The sequence below is a fragment of the Mytilus trossulus genome, chromosome 5, assembly GCF_036588685.1.
Source record: "Mytilus trossulus isolate FHL-02 chromosome 5, PNRI_Mtr1.1.1.hap1, whole genome shotgun sequence".
NCBI lineage: Eukaryota > Metazoa > Mollusca > Bivalvia > Mytilida > Mytilidae > Mytilus > Mytilus trossulus.
Window position 1 is genome coordinate 25,165,237 of NC_086377.1, and position 17,682 is coordinate 25,182,918.

At 30.9% G+C, this 17,682-nt stretch overlaps 1 protein-coding gene across 2 annotated transcripts in view; it reads right to left on the reverse strand.

Moving 5' to 3' along the window:
• LOC134718689 (parathyroid hormone/parathyroid hormone-related peptide receptor-like) overlaps positions 1-17,682 on the reverse strand; it is a 43,361-nt gene that overhangs the window by 12,980 nt on the left and 12,699 nt on the right. For both annotated transcript variants that reach the window (XM_063581350.1, XM_063581351.1), the window contains one exon: positions 16,570-16,680. In XM_063581350.1, coding sequence (XP_063437420.1) covers positions 16,570-16,680 — 111 coding nt within the window. The remainder of the gene's footprint in view (positions 1-16,569; positions 16,681-17,682) is intronic.

A 17,682-nucleotide genomic window follows, 5' to 3' on the forward strand; every position in this document is an offset into this window, starting at 1 on the left:
TTACCAATTAGGTAAACAATTGTGATATTGGCTACTTTTAACAATAAAGACAACATGACAAACGATGTAGTTTTAACAAAGATATGATTGATTAATTGGTTGATAGATTGGTTTTTAAAGCCACATTCAACACTTTTGTACTTGTTCGTGGCGGTCTGCCTTTTATTAGCGAAGGAAGCCGGAGTGCCCGGTGGGAACAATCGACCTTTGGAAGGACACACTGACGATCTAGTCAATTAAGATTGTAGTCGAGTGCACCTGTCACGTAAGGGAATCGAATGCACTACATCAGTGTTGACTGGCTAGTGAAACAGTAGTTTGACTACTCGGACAACTCGGCCACCGTGGTCTTTAACAATGGCATGATGGTAACATATACAAAAACAGTTGAGTTAAAAAAGATTCGGACAACTCGGCCACCGTGGTCTCTAAAAATGGCATGATGGTAACATATACAAAAACAGTTGAGTTAAAAAAGATTCGGACAACTCGGCCACCGTGGTCTCTAACAATGGCACGATGGTTACATATACAAACACAGTTAAGTTAAAAAAAGATTTAAAAGTAAAAATATATCAAATGAAAGCTCAAGGACTAGAGATGACTGTAGATTTGGTTGAAAATTTCTTTAAAGAAATGAATATATGAATTCTGAATAGAAAGGCATATTTGCCCAGTTGCTTAGATCAGAAGTACCTGTTTTGTACAACCAAGCTATTGAAATTACAATATGATAACTTTTCTGCTTTTATATTATGATTTGTTAGGCAAAATAATTGTTTATTGTCTAATTATTGCCTTAACTATTCAAAACCAGAATTGTTCTTATCGCAAAAGCCATTTTGTTTCCTTTATATATAGGTATTATATTGCGTAATAAGAATTGTTTCCGTAATTGTAATTGTTGTTTAGCCTAGTGACATGTATTTACCGGAATTGCACAGATAAACAATTAGATTATTACAGGTCAATAGTCGATCGTCTTCCAATACAAATCTGCTGAAAAGTACACCATTGTAACGTTACCTATTATACATCTGTATTATAAGTATTTTATCATAGTTTTCTTAAAATTTGAAAATTAATTTAAGTAGATACAAATATCAAGGGGACATTCAAGACTCATCAGTCGAGAGAAACTGACAAACACCATGATGGTAAAAATCGAAAGATGACGAAATATATATGAATTTTGATACCTTTCTTTCTAAATTGCTTAAAATGTACAGTGGTAAAAAGACAAAGACTAACATTATCAAAATGTTTTTTCACACTATGTTCCTTTTTATTCATGAACATAGATATAGATGAATAAAGAACATTTGTTTGTTTGTATTTCATGAATATGTGTTTCATTTTTCACTTATGCAAAATTTTATTATAAAACCCATCCATATTAATTCATAGACTTTGAAATTGGTACTATAGTTGTTTGTGTCATTTTGGTCTTTTGTGGATAGTTGTCTCATTGGCAATCGTACCACATTTTCTTTTTTTATATTTGCTATTTCTCCGGCAAGCACAAACATTTTGGATAAAGATCTAAGACTGTTCGGCTTTTCCACCAGAATAATGTGTCCGAGCAGGGTTACATGTCTTCATGCGAACTGTTCCTGTTTCAAATAGCACGCTACGAGATCCGGCTAAGTTTGTCGTTCTAGCCCAAAATATTATACATATCTGTACATGATTTCACATCTTATTAACATAATTCTCGCCCTGAATAATGTGTTTACCTCGCTACTGCACATTAGACAGTATTTCATCATATATTGCATGTAACGTTCAGAAATTCGACTTAGTGTGTCGTTCTAGCTCAAAACAGGGTACATATATTCAGATCTTATTTATATAATCTCGTCCTGAATAATACATTCAATTTGCTACTGCACATTATACAGTAATTCATAATCTTATTGCATGCAGAGTTAACAAATACGGCGTACGGTGACCTATTGTTGCTAATTTCTGTGTCATGTTGGTCTCTTGTGGAGACTTGTCTCATTGGCAACCATACCACATCTCCTTTTTATATATTTAGTGTGTCGTTCTAGCTCAAAAAAAGATCTCATTATTATAATTATCGTCCTGAACAATGCGTTAACTTTGTTACTGCACATTATGCATTCATTCATCATCCAATTGCATGTAACGTTAAAAGTGTGTGTCGTTCTTAATCCTAACAGGGTACATTTATTCAGATCTCATTTACATATCTCGTCCTGAATAATGCATTTGATTCAAATAGTCGGTCATCATCTTATTTCATGTAACGTTAAAAAAAATCCAGTTTAGTGTGTCGTTCTAGCTCAAAACAGGGTACATATATTCAGATCTTATTAATATAATTCTCGTCCTGAATAATGTGTTTACTTTGCTACTACACATTAGATAGTCATTTATCATCCAATTGCATGTAGCGTTAACAAACCCGGCGTACGGTGACCTATTGTTGCTAATTTCTGTGTCATGTTGGTCTCTTGTGGAGAGTTGTCTCATTGACTACCACACTACATCTTCTTTTGTTTTTATATTTAGTGTTTCGTTCTAGCTCAAAACAAGATCTCATTAACATAATTCTCGTCCTGAATAATACGTTTACTTTGCTTCTGCACATTAGACAGTCATTTATCATAATCATCTAATTGCATGTTACGTTTACATGTGAAACCTATTGCACCAGTGCTTATTCTCAACATGTCAGTCGTATTGTTTAGTACGACGTATTAATCACAAGTACTAAAGTAATGAGTTACATCACCAAATGTTTTACCGTTGTAAATTCTATCTCAATCAAAAGGTTTAACTAATCGAAGTTATGTCGAGCCGTTTATAACGGTAGTCGTAAAATACAAGTCAATTTCGTAAAATACAAGAGATGTCGAACATTATTGTAAACGAGATGCTTCAATTATATCTTTAATGCTAAGGTGTCCATAATGGTTATTGGACGACACTTGTTTCTAAAAGCCTCTAAAAAGAACATGCTTTGCAGTGCACCTGTTTCATGTTTGATAAATTACCAAATAGCAATTATAGCCTCAGGTTCTTGAATATCTAACAGAAATGCTAGTACCAAAGACATAATAAGACCTGTCAGGATCAACAATAAATACAAAGTTCATTACCTTAATATTTAGCATCTACGCGTACTAAACGACATTGTCAGAAAGTGCAGTTGATAGAAATAATCATCCTTGTTGTTCCTTGGTCAAATCTCACTTCTTTACTTCTCGAAATCACTATTGTTGAGGTGTGATTGTTAAAATATATTCATTTTCCTATGTAACTTATCGTATTAAAAAAAGACAGTATATTTTACCCGAGCTCTCAACAAATAATATTTCGTTAACCTGAAGAAAAACCCTAGATATCGAAATAGTTCCAGCTTAGTATTGTTGAATGCAGTGTAAGTGGTTTCTCAGGATGCATATAACCTATTGGATCCAACATGTCAGTCGTATTGTTTAGTACGACGTATTAATCACAGGTTATAGAGCAATAAGTTACATCACCAAATGTTTTACCGTTGTAAATTCTTTCTCAATCAAAAAGTATAACTAGTCGATGTTATGTCGAGCCGTTAATAACGGTAGTCGTAAAATACAAGTCAATGTCGTAAAATACAAGAGATGTCGTAAATTATTGTAAACGAGATGCTTAACTTATATCTTTAATACTAAGGTGTCCATAATGGTTATTGGACGACACTTGTTTCTAAAAGCCTCTAAAAAGTACATGCTTTGCAGAGCACCTGTTTTATGTTTGATAAATTACAAAATAGCAATACAACGTTCATTTCTTTTATATTTAGCCGCTACAAGTACTGAACGACATTGTCAGAAAGTTTCTAGAGCAATATGTTACATCACCAAATGTTTTACCATTGTAAATTATATCTCAATCAAAAAGGAATAACTAATTGATGCTATGTCGAGCCGCTTATAACGGTAGTCGATACATACAAGTCAATATCGTAAATTAACGTTAACTAGATGCTTAACTAATATTTTTATTACTAAGGTGTTCCTAATGTTTATTAGACGACACTTAACTTTAAACGACTCTGGAAAGTACATGCTTGACAGGGCACCTGTTTCCTGTTTGCTAAATTGCCAAATAGCAATTATAGCCTCAACGGGTTCTTGAAAACCTAACAGGAATGCTGGTACCTGAGACATAATAAGACGTGTCAGGATCAACAATACATATAACGTTCATTTCTTTTATATTTAGCAGCTACACGTACTGAACGACATTGTCAGGAAGTGCAGTTTGATAGAAATGATAATCTGTTTTGTTCTTCACTCAACTCTCAGTTCGTTACTCCACAAGAAATTATTGTAAAATCGAAAACAAATAATCATAATTTAAACGTTTTATATATCTCGTAATTATGTAGTGCTCCTTTAAAACATGTACAGTCAATTTGTGCCGGCTTATTTTGGTAAATGACGCAACCTTGTTCTAATATCAGTGGTTTTAATGTATTCGTATTTCATTTGTATTAAAAATCATCCAACCAGAGTCTAGTCCTATTTACTGACTAGAATTCAAATAAATATCAAAGTGCGCAATCACAGAAAAAGGCATACACAATAGCCGGTTAAATGGTTACTTTACCTATTTAAAGAGACACGAGACCCAAAAGGTAATAAAAAAGAATTTTCATAACCCGCCAAAAAAAAACCAATAACTAATTAAAAACCAATTGTTCAAAGAACAATTGAAGGTCTTTCCACAAGTAAAGATCTATTTTTTTATCAAAATATTAAAAATCAATCTAAAATGTCAGTTCCTATGACTTTATAATGTATAAATTTGAATTTAAAGCAAAGGTCAAAATCTAGGACGTCCTATTAACCTTTGACCTTGACCTCAATTTCAAGGTCACCAACCAATGACCTCAAATAAAAAGACTCTAGGTCTGTAATATGTATGGCTAATGAGTGATATCACTTTAGGCATGATTTTAAATATAAGATGGGCAAAAACTCTCATTTATTGTTTACGCACCCTTCCAACCAAAATTTAGAAGTTACAACATGTCGCAACTCACAATTTAGTAAAAAAAAATTGTCAATATCTTTCACGATTGTTGAAAATAAGAGAAAATAAGCCAACATCAAAATTAGAATATGACCTTGACCTTTGACCTTGACCTTATTTTCATTTTTTTGAACCAAGGAACTTTAATCCAAAGACCCTAGGCCTATATCACTGATGGTTTACCAGTTAGAAATGCATATCACTTATATCAAATGCATAAGGGGAAATAACTCTCATATGGAGTCTCCAGATAACTTCGGTCCAAATGAATATCCTAATCCTGAAGAAGTAACGAGCAATTTGGTAAAATAAATTTGTCGTAATCTTTTACGGTTGCGAAGGAGTAGTGGCCACAAGAAAAACAGTGTTTGGGGAGATAACTCTTACAACGTAAAGTATTTTGTTACGCAGTTGTAAATTTTTAAAGCGTATAAACTATACGACATCATATTCCAAATATTTAAGCGACATCTTTTGAAACATCAATACTACGCAAGAAAAAAATTTAGGCGGAAGAAAAAAAAAAAAAAAAAAAATAATAATCAGAACAAATTCAATAGGTCTTTCCACGGAAAGGTGGAAAGACCTAATAAAAGTCTAAGCAACAAGTTTCAAATCTTAAGTTTTCTTTAAATTTTATAAAGAACATTGCTAAATCTTGAATTTATATAGGACTACATGTATGTGTTGCGAAAATTAATACATAAAAGAGGGACGAAAGATATCAGAGGGACATTCAAATTCCTAAATCGAGAAAAAAAATCTGACATCGTATGCCTTAAAATGAAAAAGGCAAACAATAGTACACATGACACAACATAGAAAACGAAAGACTAATCCTTGTAATGACTAAATGCTTCATTATAGATATTTGATCACCGAAAACGGCAACAACAATATAATGATTTGAATGAGATATAAGAACTAATTGACTGTCAAACTATAATGGTTCCAAATTACTCAAATATGTATAGAGGCAGGGAGCATGTTATACGAAGGATATTGTAATTTAGTACAATTCATTTGAAAATAAACGGATCTATAGAGGCGTAAAGAATGTAATACGAACGATGTTGTAATCTAGTAGAATTCTTTCGAAAACAAACGGAAACTTATTTTCTGTAATTATTTCAAATTTAGAAACGGGTGTGTTTTACCGGTATCCTGTAAATACAAGATTCATTACTTTTCATATTATTCATATTATTCGTTATTATTTATTCATTCAATAGACATATGATTAGAAAAACGGCTGACTTTTATTGTTTTAGTTAAGTTCATTACCATCAACGATTCTGGCATCCTAACAATCATGCATTAAATACATGTCTTGAAATGAATATTTAAACAACATAAAACACTTTATACGTATATGTACAAAATGGTGAATAAACCTGGTTTATAGCTGGCTTAACTTCTCACTTGTATGACATTCTTAAAAAGCTTGACAATTCTTGTCTCTACTGCCCAGTCCTATAGCAAAATGTATTATTTGCATTGCAGTCCTGTCATGCTATGTTGTCATTTTAATGTTATATTTAACATTGTCATAAAAGCGGGAGGTTAGGTATGCCAAATAACCAGGTTCAACCCACCATTTTTTTCTTAACATATCCTGTACCGAGTCAGGAAACGGCCATTGTTATATTATAGTTCGTTTCTGCGTGTGTTAAAATTTAATGTTGTGTTTCTGTTGCATCGTAGTTTTCCTCTTATATTTAATGAGTATCCCTCAGTTTTAGTTTGTAAACCGGATGTGTTTTTTTACTCAATCGATTTATGAATTTCAAACAGCGGTATACTGTTGCCTTTATTATATTCATGAAGAACATCTATAAGGATGCCCGTGTAATAATTATGATTGTTTTTTCTATCTTTATTTCAAATTTATAATATCCATTATAAAGTTAATCTTACTTGCCAAGACATGTGTTACATATCTTTGATAATCTCAATAATCAAGATTGGCATACGTAAAGCTATGCATGGAATTAAGAAAGATAATGAACTACCTATTGTTTGACATGAATATTAAATTAAGAGCAGCGATAAACTGCTACATAAACTATTCGTGTATGGAAAAGTTATTTTAAAAACAAGAAAAAATGTAAATTTGTAGTCTAATGAATATGAAACAATATTTTGCACATTTTCTGCACTTGATTACTTTCCACATACATCATGTCTTAAGTGTTCAAACTAAAAAACTGAACGCCACCAAGGATGCTAATGTAACATTAAAATCCAAACGACCAAAGTCATTTTTTAATATTTCTCAAATTCTTTCCAGGTTAAATTACTGAAGTGATTTGCAACCCTAGTTTAATTGTATGATATTACTTTTTTTTTTTTTTAAACTAAGACATAAAGTACGCCGAACTAAATAGACCGTAGTTATTCTGGTGACTAAAATGTTTGTGTTTTTTAATCCCATATAGGATTCAGGCATATAAAACTGTATATCTTATTTGTAGATACATTATGACTGTCTCAACTTAATTGCGACATATTTTCTGTGTTTTAAATCTTTAAAGCACCACAAGTTAAATAGTCGTTTAATCTGTAATTCACAAATACTGCCATATACCTGAATGTGATATTTTGACCGACTGTGAACTGGCTTTGCGGGACAATCATGTCTAAAAGGAAACGCTTACTTTGTCGAATTATACGGTCTTGCTTCATATGCATCCCTACGTTTTAGTTGTTACCTTAATTTTTATTTTCTTAATTAAGTTACGAAGTTGGATCATCGGTAAACTACTACATTTTCCGATGTTGCGTTTTGTGGCATCTGCAATTGTTTTGATTTTCTTATTGGAGCGCAATTAATCATTCTTATGCAGATGAAACGCCTATATAGCATTCTACACCACAAGCCTGATATCTTTGACAAGTTACTGCTGTGTGTCTCGAACTGTTACAGATAGAATGTTTTGCTGTCATACATAACATAATATGGCATCTCAAATATTAGTAATGTTCATCTAAGATTAAGCATTTTTTCTTGCAAATATGAAAAGATTGTTCACGTTAAAGATAAACGAATTAGAAAATGACCAATAACACGGAAAAAAATACGTTATGTTACGCAATAAATTATCAATAGATGCAACCATCTGCCCTTTTAATCTGCATGGCCTCACGTGAAGAGATAGTTCATCATTTGAGGCTGCACGTGGCAAATACATAAAAAAAACTATATCCATTGGTAATCTTCCATTATTTAGAAAAATAAATCTTATTTTTCACGCTGTGCATTTCTCTTCTTCCTTAAATTAAGACTTGACACGTTAACAAGATAATTATAATGTAATAATTATCTTTACAAGCTTAAGTCAAAACATAATTCACATAAACTATGTTTGGTTTTCCTCCCCCGGTAATATAGATGGCTTTCATCAGTTTGGCAAATAACTTGAAAAAAATAGATTTTCAAGGCCCCTTAACTATGTTATTGATTTAATTTGGTCTTTCGAGTTGTTGTAGATGAAAACGCAAGACAAGCGAAACAAACCAGGGTGTGTAAATAACAGTAAAATGACAACTATTTCATGAAATCATTTTGAAAAATACTACCTAGAATGTATATAGTCTTGTATACAATGTTTCTAAAATAATACAAATGTAAAACAACAAAAGTAGGCTTTTCTAAGAAACATGAATTTTCCAGTGTCCAACAATGAGAAATACACTTTACACATTTCGGCCACCCGAAGCACCTTTATATATCTACCTTTAACAAAAATGTTCATTTGAAAATCATTTATGTTTAATTATGAACATTAGGAGTAATATTAGCAAGGTTGACGATATCAATTTTCGTTCATAAATAAAGTGATTGGCCGTTAGTCTAAATTATGATGTTATTGTAACACAGAAACAGGTATCATGTAGTTCAATTTCATGAATCACACAACTTTATTTGTTCATGTAAAATTATTTATTATTTCACTTATTAAAGTTTCTATCAATAACAATAGAAATAGATTTAGAAAAGAATTCCACGACAATAGTGTAAATAAATATAGTTAAAACACAAATCGTTGTCATAATATATATGCTTTATATTTAACGTGAATGAATAATACCTTTTCTCCTTCAACTATAACTAGCACAAATTTCACAGATTCAAACTTTTTGATTCATGTTGTTAAATAGATGATTCCGTTGTGTTGTGATTTTGATATCTTTTCACATTTTTTTTCAGTGTTTTTGTTTTGTATCTCTCTCCTACTCTGTCTTATACTATTTGATTAAACTTATGACACATTCTTATATAATTATATCTCCCTCATCTACGCTCAAGTCAAGATATGCAAAAGGCGTGTGAACATCAAAACCAAATTACCAACACAAAAACAGCTAATACTTTTCAATGATTTTTTTTCTCCAGGGGGCTGAAATATAAGCTCATATCAAATTGATAAACTAAACACTTGCATAACAAAGTAATCTTGTCAGTAAATCAGGCCTTTACAACCTGTTATCAAACCTAGTCGTCTAGTTGACTTATCGTAAAGTTGTAATTATCAGGGTGCAATGATTACAGAAAAATGTAAACATTTACAAAAAAGCGAAACTCTTTAAATAAATTTCCACAAGGGAGCTGACATCTTAGCGCAATATCTAATTGATAAACTGAAAATTCAGATTAAAAATATATCTGCCATTTATCCGAGCGTTTTCAATCTACTGTTCAACATTTGTATATAACCTATTAAAATAAAAACAGCAAAAATAATGAAGCTGAAACATTAAGCGCATTATCTAAATGCTTAACTGAAAAATCTCAGTTAATCGGGCTATCAAACCTAACCTAATGTTCGACTTTTCTAACATATTCATATTAAGGTGCAGTGATTGCAGAAAGAAAAAAATTTCCAAGTTAAAAACACAGAACCTCTTAAATTAAGAGAGCTGCAACCTTAGCACAAAATCTAATTGATAACTAAACATTTACATTAAAAATAAATCATGTCAGTAAATCCAGCCTTTGCAACTTCCTATCAAACCTACTGTTCATAATATAGGTGCAGAGATTACAGAAAAAAAACTATACCTGGTCCAGTATAAAAACAGCCAAATTTCTTCAAGTAAAGGAGCAGAAGAGTTATTAAATTGATTAACTAAAAATTTATAACATAAAACAATCCAAATAAATCGGGATATCAAATATAACGTACTGTTCGACTTCTTTAAAGATTGTCCTTGTTCAAGGTGCAGTGAATGCAGAAAAAAAAATAGTTTACCAATATAAAAATAGCAAAAATTAATTCTGAGTAAATCAAACCTAACCTACTGTTCGACTTGTTTTCAAATTTCATATAAAAGTGCAGTGATAACATTAGAAATTATCTGCATAGATTATGTCAGGTGTTAAATCAATATGAACCATACTGCATCTCAAACTAGAAAACACCCTCTTCTTTAATCTCATGATTTAAATGAAGTTAAGTACTGTAAATCTTTCAATGATAACAGTATATAAATAGTATATATAGTTCGTTTGATCACTAAAAGAAATATCATACATCTTTTGTAAAAATACGAGTTAATCATCTGAGGAGAGATTATCATAAAAACTGATGACAAGAACAATACTGTGTTAAATATTATAAATAAAACCATAGAATATAAATAACTCTTCGTGATAGAGGGTCTGGATAAGATTTACAGAATAGAGAAGAATGAGAAAATGTGCAAATTAAATAATGAAGAGAGAAAAAATAAGAAAAAGAACATTGGGAGGCAAAACAATAAAGAAATTAAGTAATAAAATGCTTGTTACAGAAATAACCGTCTCGTTAGCACTCATACTACAAGAAAGAGTGAATGAAATTTTAAGTGCCAATGTGTTTTTTACCAGGATGCAATTGAAGCCACCGTTTTCTGTATACGAAATTCCCTGTTCCAAGTCAGGAATTTGACAGTGGGTATTCATTCGTTTAATGTGTTTGAGTTTTTGATTTTGTCCTTTATAAGGGACTTTTTATTTTGAATTCCATCGGAGTTCAGTAGTTCTGTGGTTTACTTTCATTTAAGCAAAACATAATTCTTTTCTTATTTATCTAAATAACCTACTCATTATATTTGTATTGTATATTAAACGGAAAAAACTGTGTTCATATTTTTGACCAGTCACACCCTGCTCATTACTTCTAAAATAAACATCCTTCATAATGTCATAAGTAGAATTTCAGAAACAAGCCATTAGTCCTCAGATTCAATTCATGATGCACGAAATTGTATAGTGTAAACTAATTTAATTTTTCATAAGATATTGTCATAACAAACGGAGAAACGAAAGTGTAAAGGTCAAACTTAGAATTTTGAAGTATTCTTATTTTACCAAATAAACATGTGCTTTTAAACACTACCGTATCAGAAACAGGGGGTATAAAGAAGAAAGAAAACAGTTGGAAAAGATGTATTGGTGCGTTGTTTAATAGACATTGTAGATCTTTACTAAAAGAATTCTATAAAAGTCTGATAAATGACGGTAAAAAAACACATGATACGAGATAACTGTTCATTTTAGATAGATTTCAATCAATCCGGGAGTGTTAACTAGTATTGCGATATTTTATACGTTGAATTGATTTAGAGGTTACACATTAAGTTGTTTTAAACGTTTTATGTTTTCTACAACATAATTTATCGAATTTTCGTTTTGAATTCTCTATAGTTACTTTCAAAGCATATGTAAAGGTTTCGAAACTAAATGATAATGACTATGTATACAATTTAAAAAAACGTTAAAAGTATATATGCAGGTGCTTAATTCAAAGCACATGGTAAATTCATCTGTATAAATGACAAAATGGTCAGAATCATAATTAATGTAAATGTGTTTGTTAACATTTTTTGTTAGATTGATTTCAAGGCGTATAATGTATTGATCAAGCTCTTGGTTTTATGTGGTATTTTCCGTCTTATTGATAGTTGAAAACAGCATGTTTCGATCTAACTATAAATTCAAAAAATATTGCTTGCATTTATTAATGCGATTGTGTCATTTTTGACTAAATAGTTATCAAAGATATCAGGCTTAAAATTTAATACGCCAGACGCGCGTTTCGTCTGCATAATGTCATTTTTAACTAAAAGAGATTTTATTTTTTGCGATATTGAGAAAAATCTCGTAAATGTCTGATTAAAAATTTCAGAATGCAAGTTTCAAGTATTGCGATTATAACCCTGTCACATTTTCGCAACAATAAAAGCATCGCAGTAACCTCTGAATTTACAACTTTCACAAACATCAGGTAAACAATAAAAAATATGTTCACAACAAAATTACATAGATTTAATGCTTTCTTTTATGATTGAAACATAATAGAAAATCAATCTGTACATATTAGTAACAGTAACAAATACAAGAACGTCATTTTTGTAAATAACACGAGTTAGATTGGGGAGACTCCTCATTGGCGTTTGGAAACATGATGTATCGGTCTTATTTACAACTTTCGCAAACAACAAGTTAACAATGAAGAGACTGTCAAAAAAACAAAATGACATAAATGTAATTCTTTCTTTTATAATTGAAACATAATAGAAAATCAATCTGGAAATAATAGTAGCAGTAACGTATGCAAGAACGCCATTTTTGTAAATAACATGAGTTAGATTGCGGAGACTCATCATTAGCGTTTTGAAACAGGATGTTTCGGTTTAATTTACAGCTTTCACGATCAACAAATGAACAATGAAAAATCTGTCGGCAACAAAATTACATAGATTTAATGCTTTCTTTTATAATTGAAGCATAATAGAAAATCGTTCTGTATGTAATAGTAATAATAACACATACAAGAACGTCATTTTTGTAAATAAAACGAGTAAGATTTGGGAGACTTAGCATTACTGTTTGAAAACAGGATGTTACGGTCTTATTTACAACTTTCAGGAGCAACAAGTCAACAATAAAATGTCTGTCCACAAAAACAATACAAAAGGTGTAAGCCTTTCTTTTATGATTGAAACATAATAGAAAATCAACCTATACATAATAGTAGCAGTAACGTATGCAAGAACGTCATTTCCGTTAATAACACGAGTTATATAGCGGAGACTCATTATTGGTTTTTCGAAAACAGGATGTTTCGATCGTATTTCACTTTCACGAACAACAAGTAAACAATCAAAAGACTATCGACAAAAAATTATATAGGTACAATGCTTTCTTTTATAATTGTAATACAATAGATAATCATTATGTACACAGTAGTAATAGTAACACATGCGATAATGTCATTGTTTGTAAATAAAACGAGTTAGATTTGGGAGACGGTAGAAGTGGACGCATCAATCATTTGTTAATGTTATATTGACTTCTGATGTTAAACTCTCTCGATAATTGTTACTTCTAATTACAGTCTAGAACTGATTAAGATTGCAATATAAGCAATGACAATCGGTTGTAAAATCGTAAGAATGTAAATAAAATCATCATAGATACCAAGATTGAGAATTTATATTTACGCCAGACGCGCGTTTTGTCTACAAAAGAATAATCAGTGACAATCAAATTAAAAAGAAAAAAAACCAAATAAAGTACGAAGTTGAAGAGCATTGAGGACCAAAAATTCCTAAAAGTTCCTAATAGATGTGTTAATATATATCTACAATTGATTTTTACAACGTTTCTGTAACCATATCACCACGCCTGACTTGAATGCATCTTCAACCACTATTTATAATATTGAATTTTAAAAATCGGATTTATGTTATGAAATGGGTGTCCTTGATAATGAATGATCCGATAACTCAATTTATATCAGTCTCAAATTATTCCATTTTAATTTGTTTGAACATGATTTTTGGCTATGACATTTACTAATTAATGTCACCTTTGAATTCTGAGACTGTTGATAAAGGCTTCTCAAGAAATGCTTTCCCTGGTCTGGTCTGATCATGTATCTTATTGTTTCCTGTCATTGTTTTTATTAACGTTTTATAACTCACATTTAAGGGATGAACTAGACTGCAGGATATATATCTATGTGAGTATTCCTTAGTCTCATATCATATTGATTGTGGCTAAGAAAACAACCTTTTCATTGATAATTTTGAAAACACAACTGTTAACTTCAACACAGTTAAATATGTCAAATATTTCTATTCAAACTGCTTATTTCTGTGTTATAAGCGTTAATCATACAATTTAAATTTTTGAGATTCTTTGAAATTGTCTTTTAGTTACATGGTGTTCCTTTAAAAATGAACCAACAAACGTATAATATATTCTTGTGTATATGACAAAGAATGTGTCGTATGATTGCCAATGAGACATCTCTCCAAAAGAGACCAAAATGACACAGAAATAAACAACTATAGGTCACTTTACGGCCTTCAACGATGAGCAAAATCCATACCTCATGGTCCGTTATAAAAGGACCCGAAATGACAATGTAAAACAATCAAACGAGAAAACAAACGTACCAAAAAAAATACACATTTTTAGGAAGGGCCAGCTAAAGCCCGCCACTGGCTGCGGAATTTGCTCGCTGCATTGAAGATTTATTGGTAGCAATGGGCTGCTTTCTGTTCTTTGGTTAGGTTATTGTCTCGGTCACATTCCCCACAATTTTTCGAACACCATTATGCTATCAAATTGGTGGTTCCGTACAGGTAGTAAAACGTTACCATGGTTACTGAATTAGATTACCAATGATATTATTCACCTTGCCGTAATAGAAGTTTAAATTTATATTTTTCCAATTGCGACAAAACATATTTTAATCATCAATTTGGTACGTGTTGAATAAAGAACTGCATAAAATGAGCCCTGAACGTAACTTCTCTCTCATTTTCATGTTTTAACCAAAAAAAAATAAGTTATTTTAAGTTCATTCATTTTATTGTATGCAAGTCAGCATAATTCAATATATATATATTTATATCTTTTACAGGATATATAAATCCTTTGTTAAATCTATCTATATTAACTTCGGATATGTAATAATATACTCAAAATAATGATTATTTATTGTGAAAAATGATTTATAAAGCATATTCTTATGAAGAAAGATATTAAAATGTCATAATTTCATTTAGAAGTGTAATTGATGCAAATAAAATTATGCAATGGAATCCTGCACTATATCAAACAAAATCATATCTACTGCCAACCCTTTGTTTATTACAAATTTCGTATAAGAATGCACCGCATATTGAAATCAAAGTAATCAAATTTGCTTAAAATCTATTTGTTGTACATATTTTTAATGTGATGTGTATCGTAAATCTGTTTTTAATATCATAAACGGTAACAATTTTCAGCACCAGATGCGCATTTCGACAATCGAGGTCTCATCCATGATGCTTAGGCCAAAATATTTGAAAATTCAAAGATAATCTTAAGATGGAGAGCTATAAACCCAAAAGGACAAAGAAGTGCAGCAAAAGCAAAGCAAGGGATTATAGCTTTGCATGGTTTTTAAATGCATCTTCTAGAAGAGTAGCTGTTTACCATCCTGAAGCTTATTAAATTAAAATATTTATTAATTAAATCAAGATACATAAATTCTTTTGACAAAACGTACTAGTTAAAAGAAAACAAAATATGAACAAAAATACTAAACTCCAAGGTAAATAAAAACGAAGAAGTCCGTTAAACCTTACTCAATTAAATTCTCGAGGATATCAACCATCAGAAAGAATGAAAAACAACCTTCCTATTTCTGACTTCGTACACACATTGAGGTGCAAAATATTAAATCTGCCATTGTCAGTTTTAATTTGCTTGTATTTAAGATAATCTAACCAGATGTAGATAGTTTTTGTTAAATTGATATACTAGTAAGTCATTCCGTGTTAATACAACTTTTACTGCAACTTCAAAGTGAGAAAAGCCTGATAATCTTTACTTTCTATGTAATATGGCTTTTATAAACATTAGTGCATGAACATAAGTCATAATCTTACAGTTAGTATATAAAAACAAACATGGAAGCAGAAGAAAACAAAAAAAAAACATTAGAGATTAAACATTTTCAACTGTAGTCGTTACCAATATCCAACAAACACATTAACCATCCCAATTAGTAGGAAAGGTTAATGCTCGCGGAATATAATACATCAATTTCAATGTAGGTAAATACAATACCGAGATCCCTCAATTAAATAATTACATTTTAAACAACATAAATAATCTTAACGAATTAATCTGCAGTATGTTTGCTTTGAGTTTAAGACAACAAAGTATACAGAAACTTATCATAGGTGCATATGCATTGTATACAAATTGCTTTATAATAAACAGACAATGCTTGGAACTTTGGTTCTGACTTTTATGTATTTTTACCTAACAGTTTAGGTGCATACATCTAATTGAAGTCTTAAAGCAATGAACGTCAAATCAATTGAAGTTCCAGTAAGGTGTACTTATTATACCTGCATGAATTTTCTAGCATAATTAGTCCTGACTTGTAGCAAATAGTTTTCAAAGGTGGAGGTATATATGTTTCTGTCAAATATAACAATAAAACATAAAATGCACCGTTCACAACTTACCGTCTGGTAGTAAATTGTACATATAACTTGGGCATGGCTGTATGCTTAAGGAACCAGCTTCAGTGGGTGGCCAACACATTATACCATCAAATACTTGATTACAGTAGGTATCTATAAAGGACGAAAAAAAAAGTTCAATGCTAGTTGCCGATCCTGTAAAAAATGAAAATGGATAAAAACAAGACTCCGCGGAAAATTCTAAAATAAATTACAATGACATGAGATAAAGTGGGACTTATGTTTGAATTATTATTTTCTTCTGTATGTTTACTTTCATTGGCTTCATTTACTTTTAAGATACTAGAGCTGAATTGTCAAACTTATTAATCACTATGTATATGTATCGGCAAAATGAACAAGAATATTGCATCCAAATGTGTATGGTAATATAGATTTAAGAGCCCGTAAATTACTTTTTATTTTTCTTACAAACATGTATAACCCTGTCACACTCTGGATGTCCTGTCAAAAGTCTGGAGCATTGAATTCAGTTTTGTTGGTTGATAACTATCATTTTTGTTTTATCGTTTTTTAATAAATGAAGACATGATTCTTTCGTTTCAATTAATTCATATTTTTCATGTAGCGGTCTTTTAAAGCCGATTATACAGTATATGTCTTATTCATAGGCGAAGTCCGTAAGGTGACTAGTAGTTGCATTCTCTTGCGTCATTTGAACTTTCGTTTGAAATTGTACTTGATTCATTTCCAACAAAACGGCATCTTTTTATTGTTAAATTTTACTCTAAGGAAATCAATTCCACGCTATATTACGATAATAGTTAATATTATTTTAATCGGTACTACAAGTGAGCCTATAAATGATTAAAACATGACCAAATATGTTTTGCTTGACAGGTATCAATACCCATGATACTACATGCTATGGATTGTTTTATTTGAAATTGCAAATTGTCATGCACTCCTAAGATTAATTATGACGTATTTACTTTAAATCCATTAGATGTGTACTGATTGATATTTGAGCCTTATATCTAGAGTTAAATAACTTCGAGGACGGTTTTGTCAAGTATACATTTCTTGTGTGTGAATTTCATGGTGTTTCATGGTGTTTTTGTTACATGTTGGTTTGATGAGTCTGTCCTTTTTGTA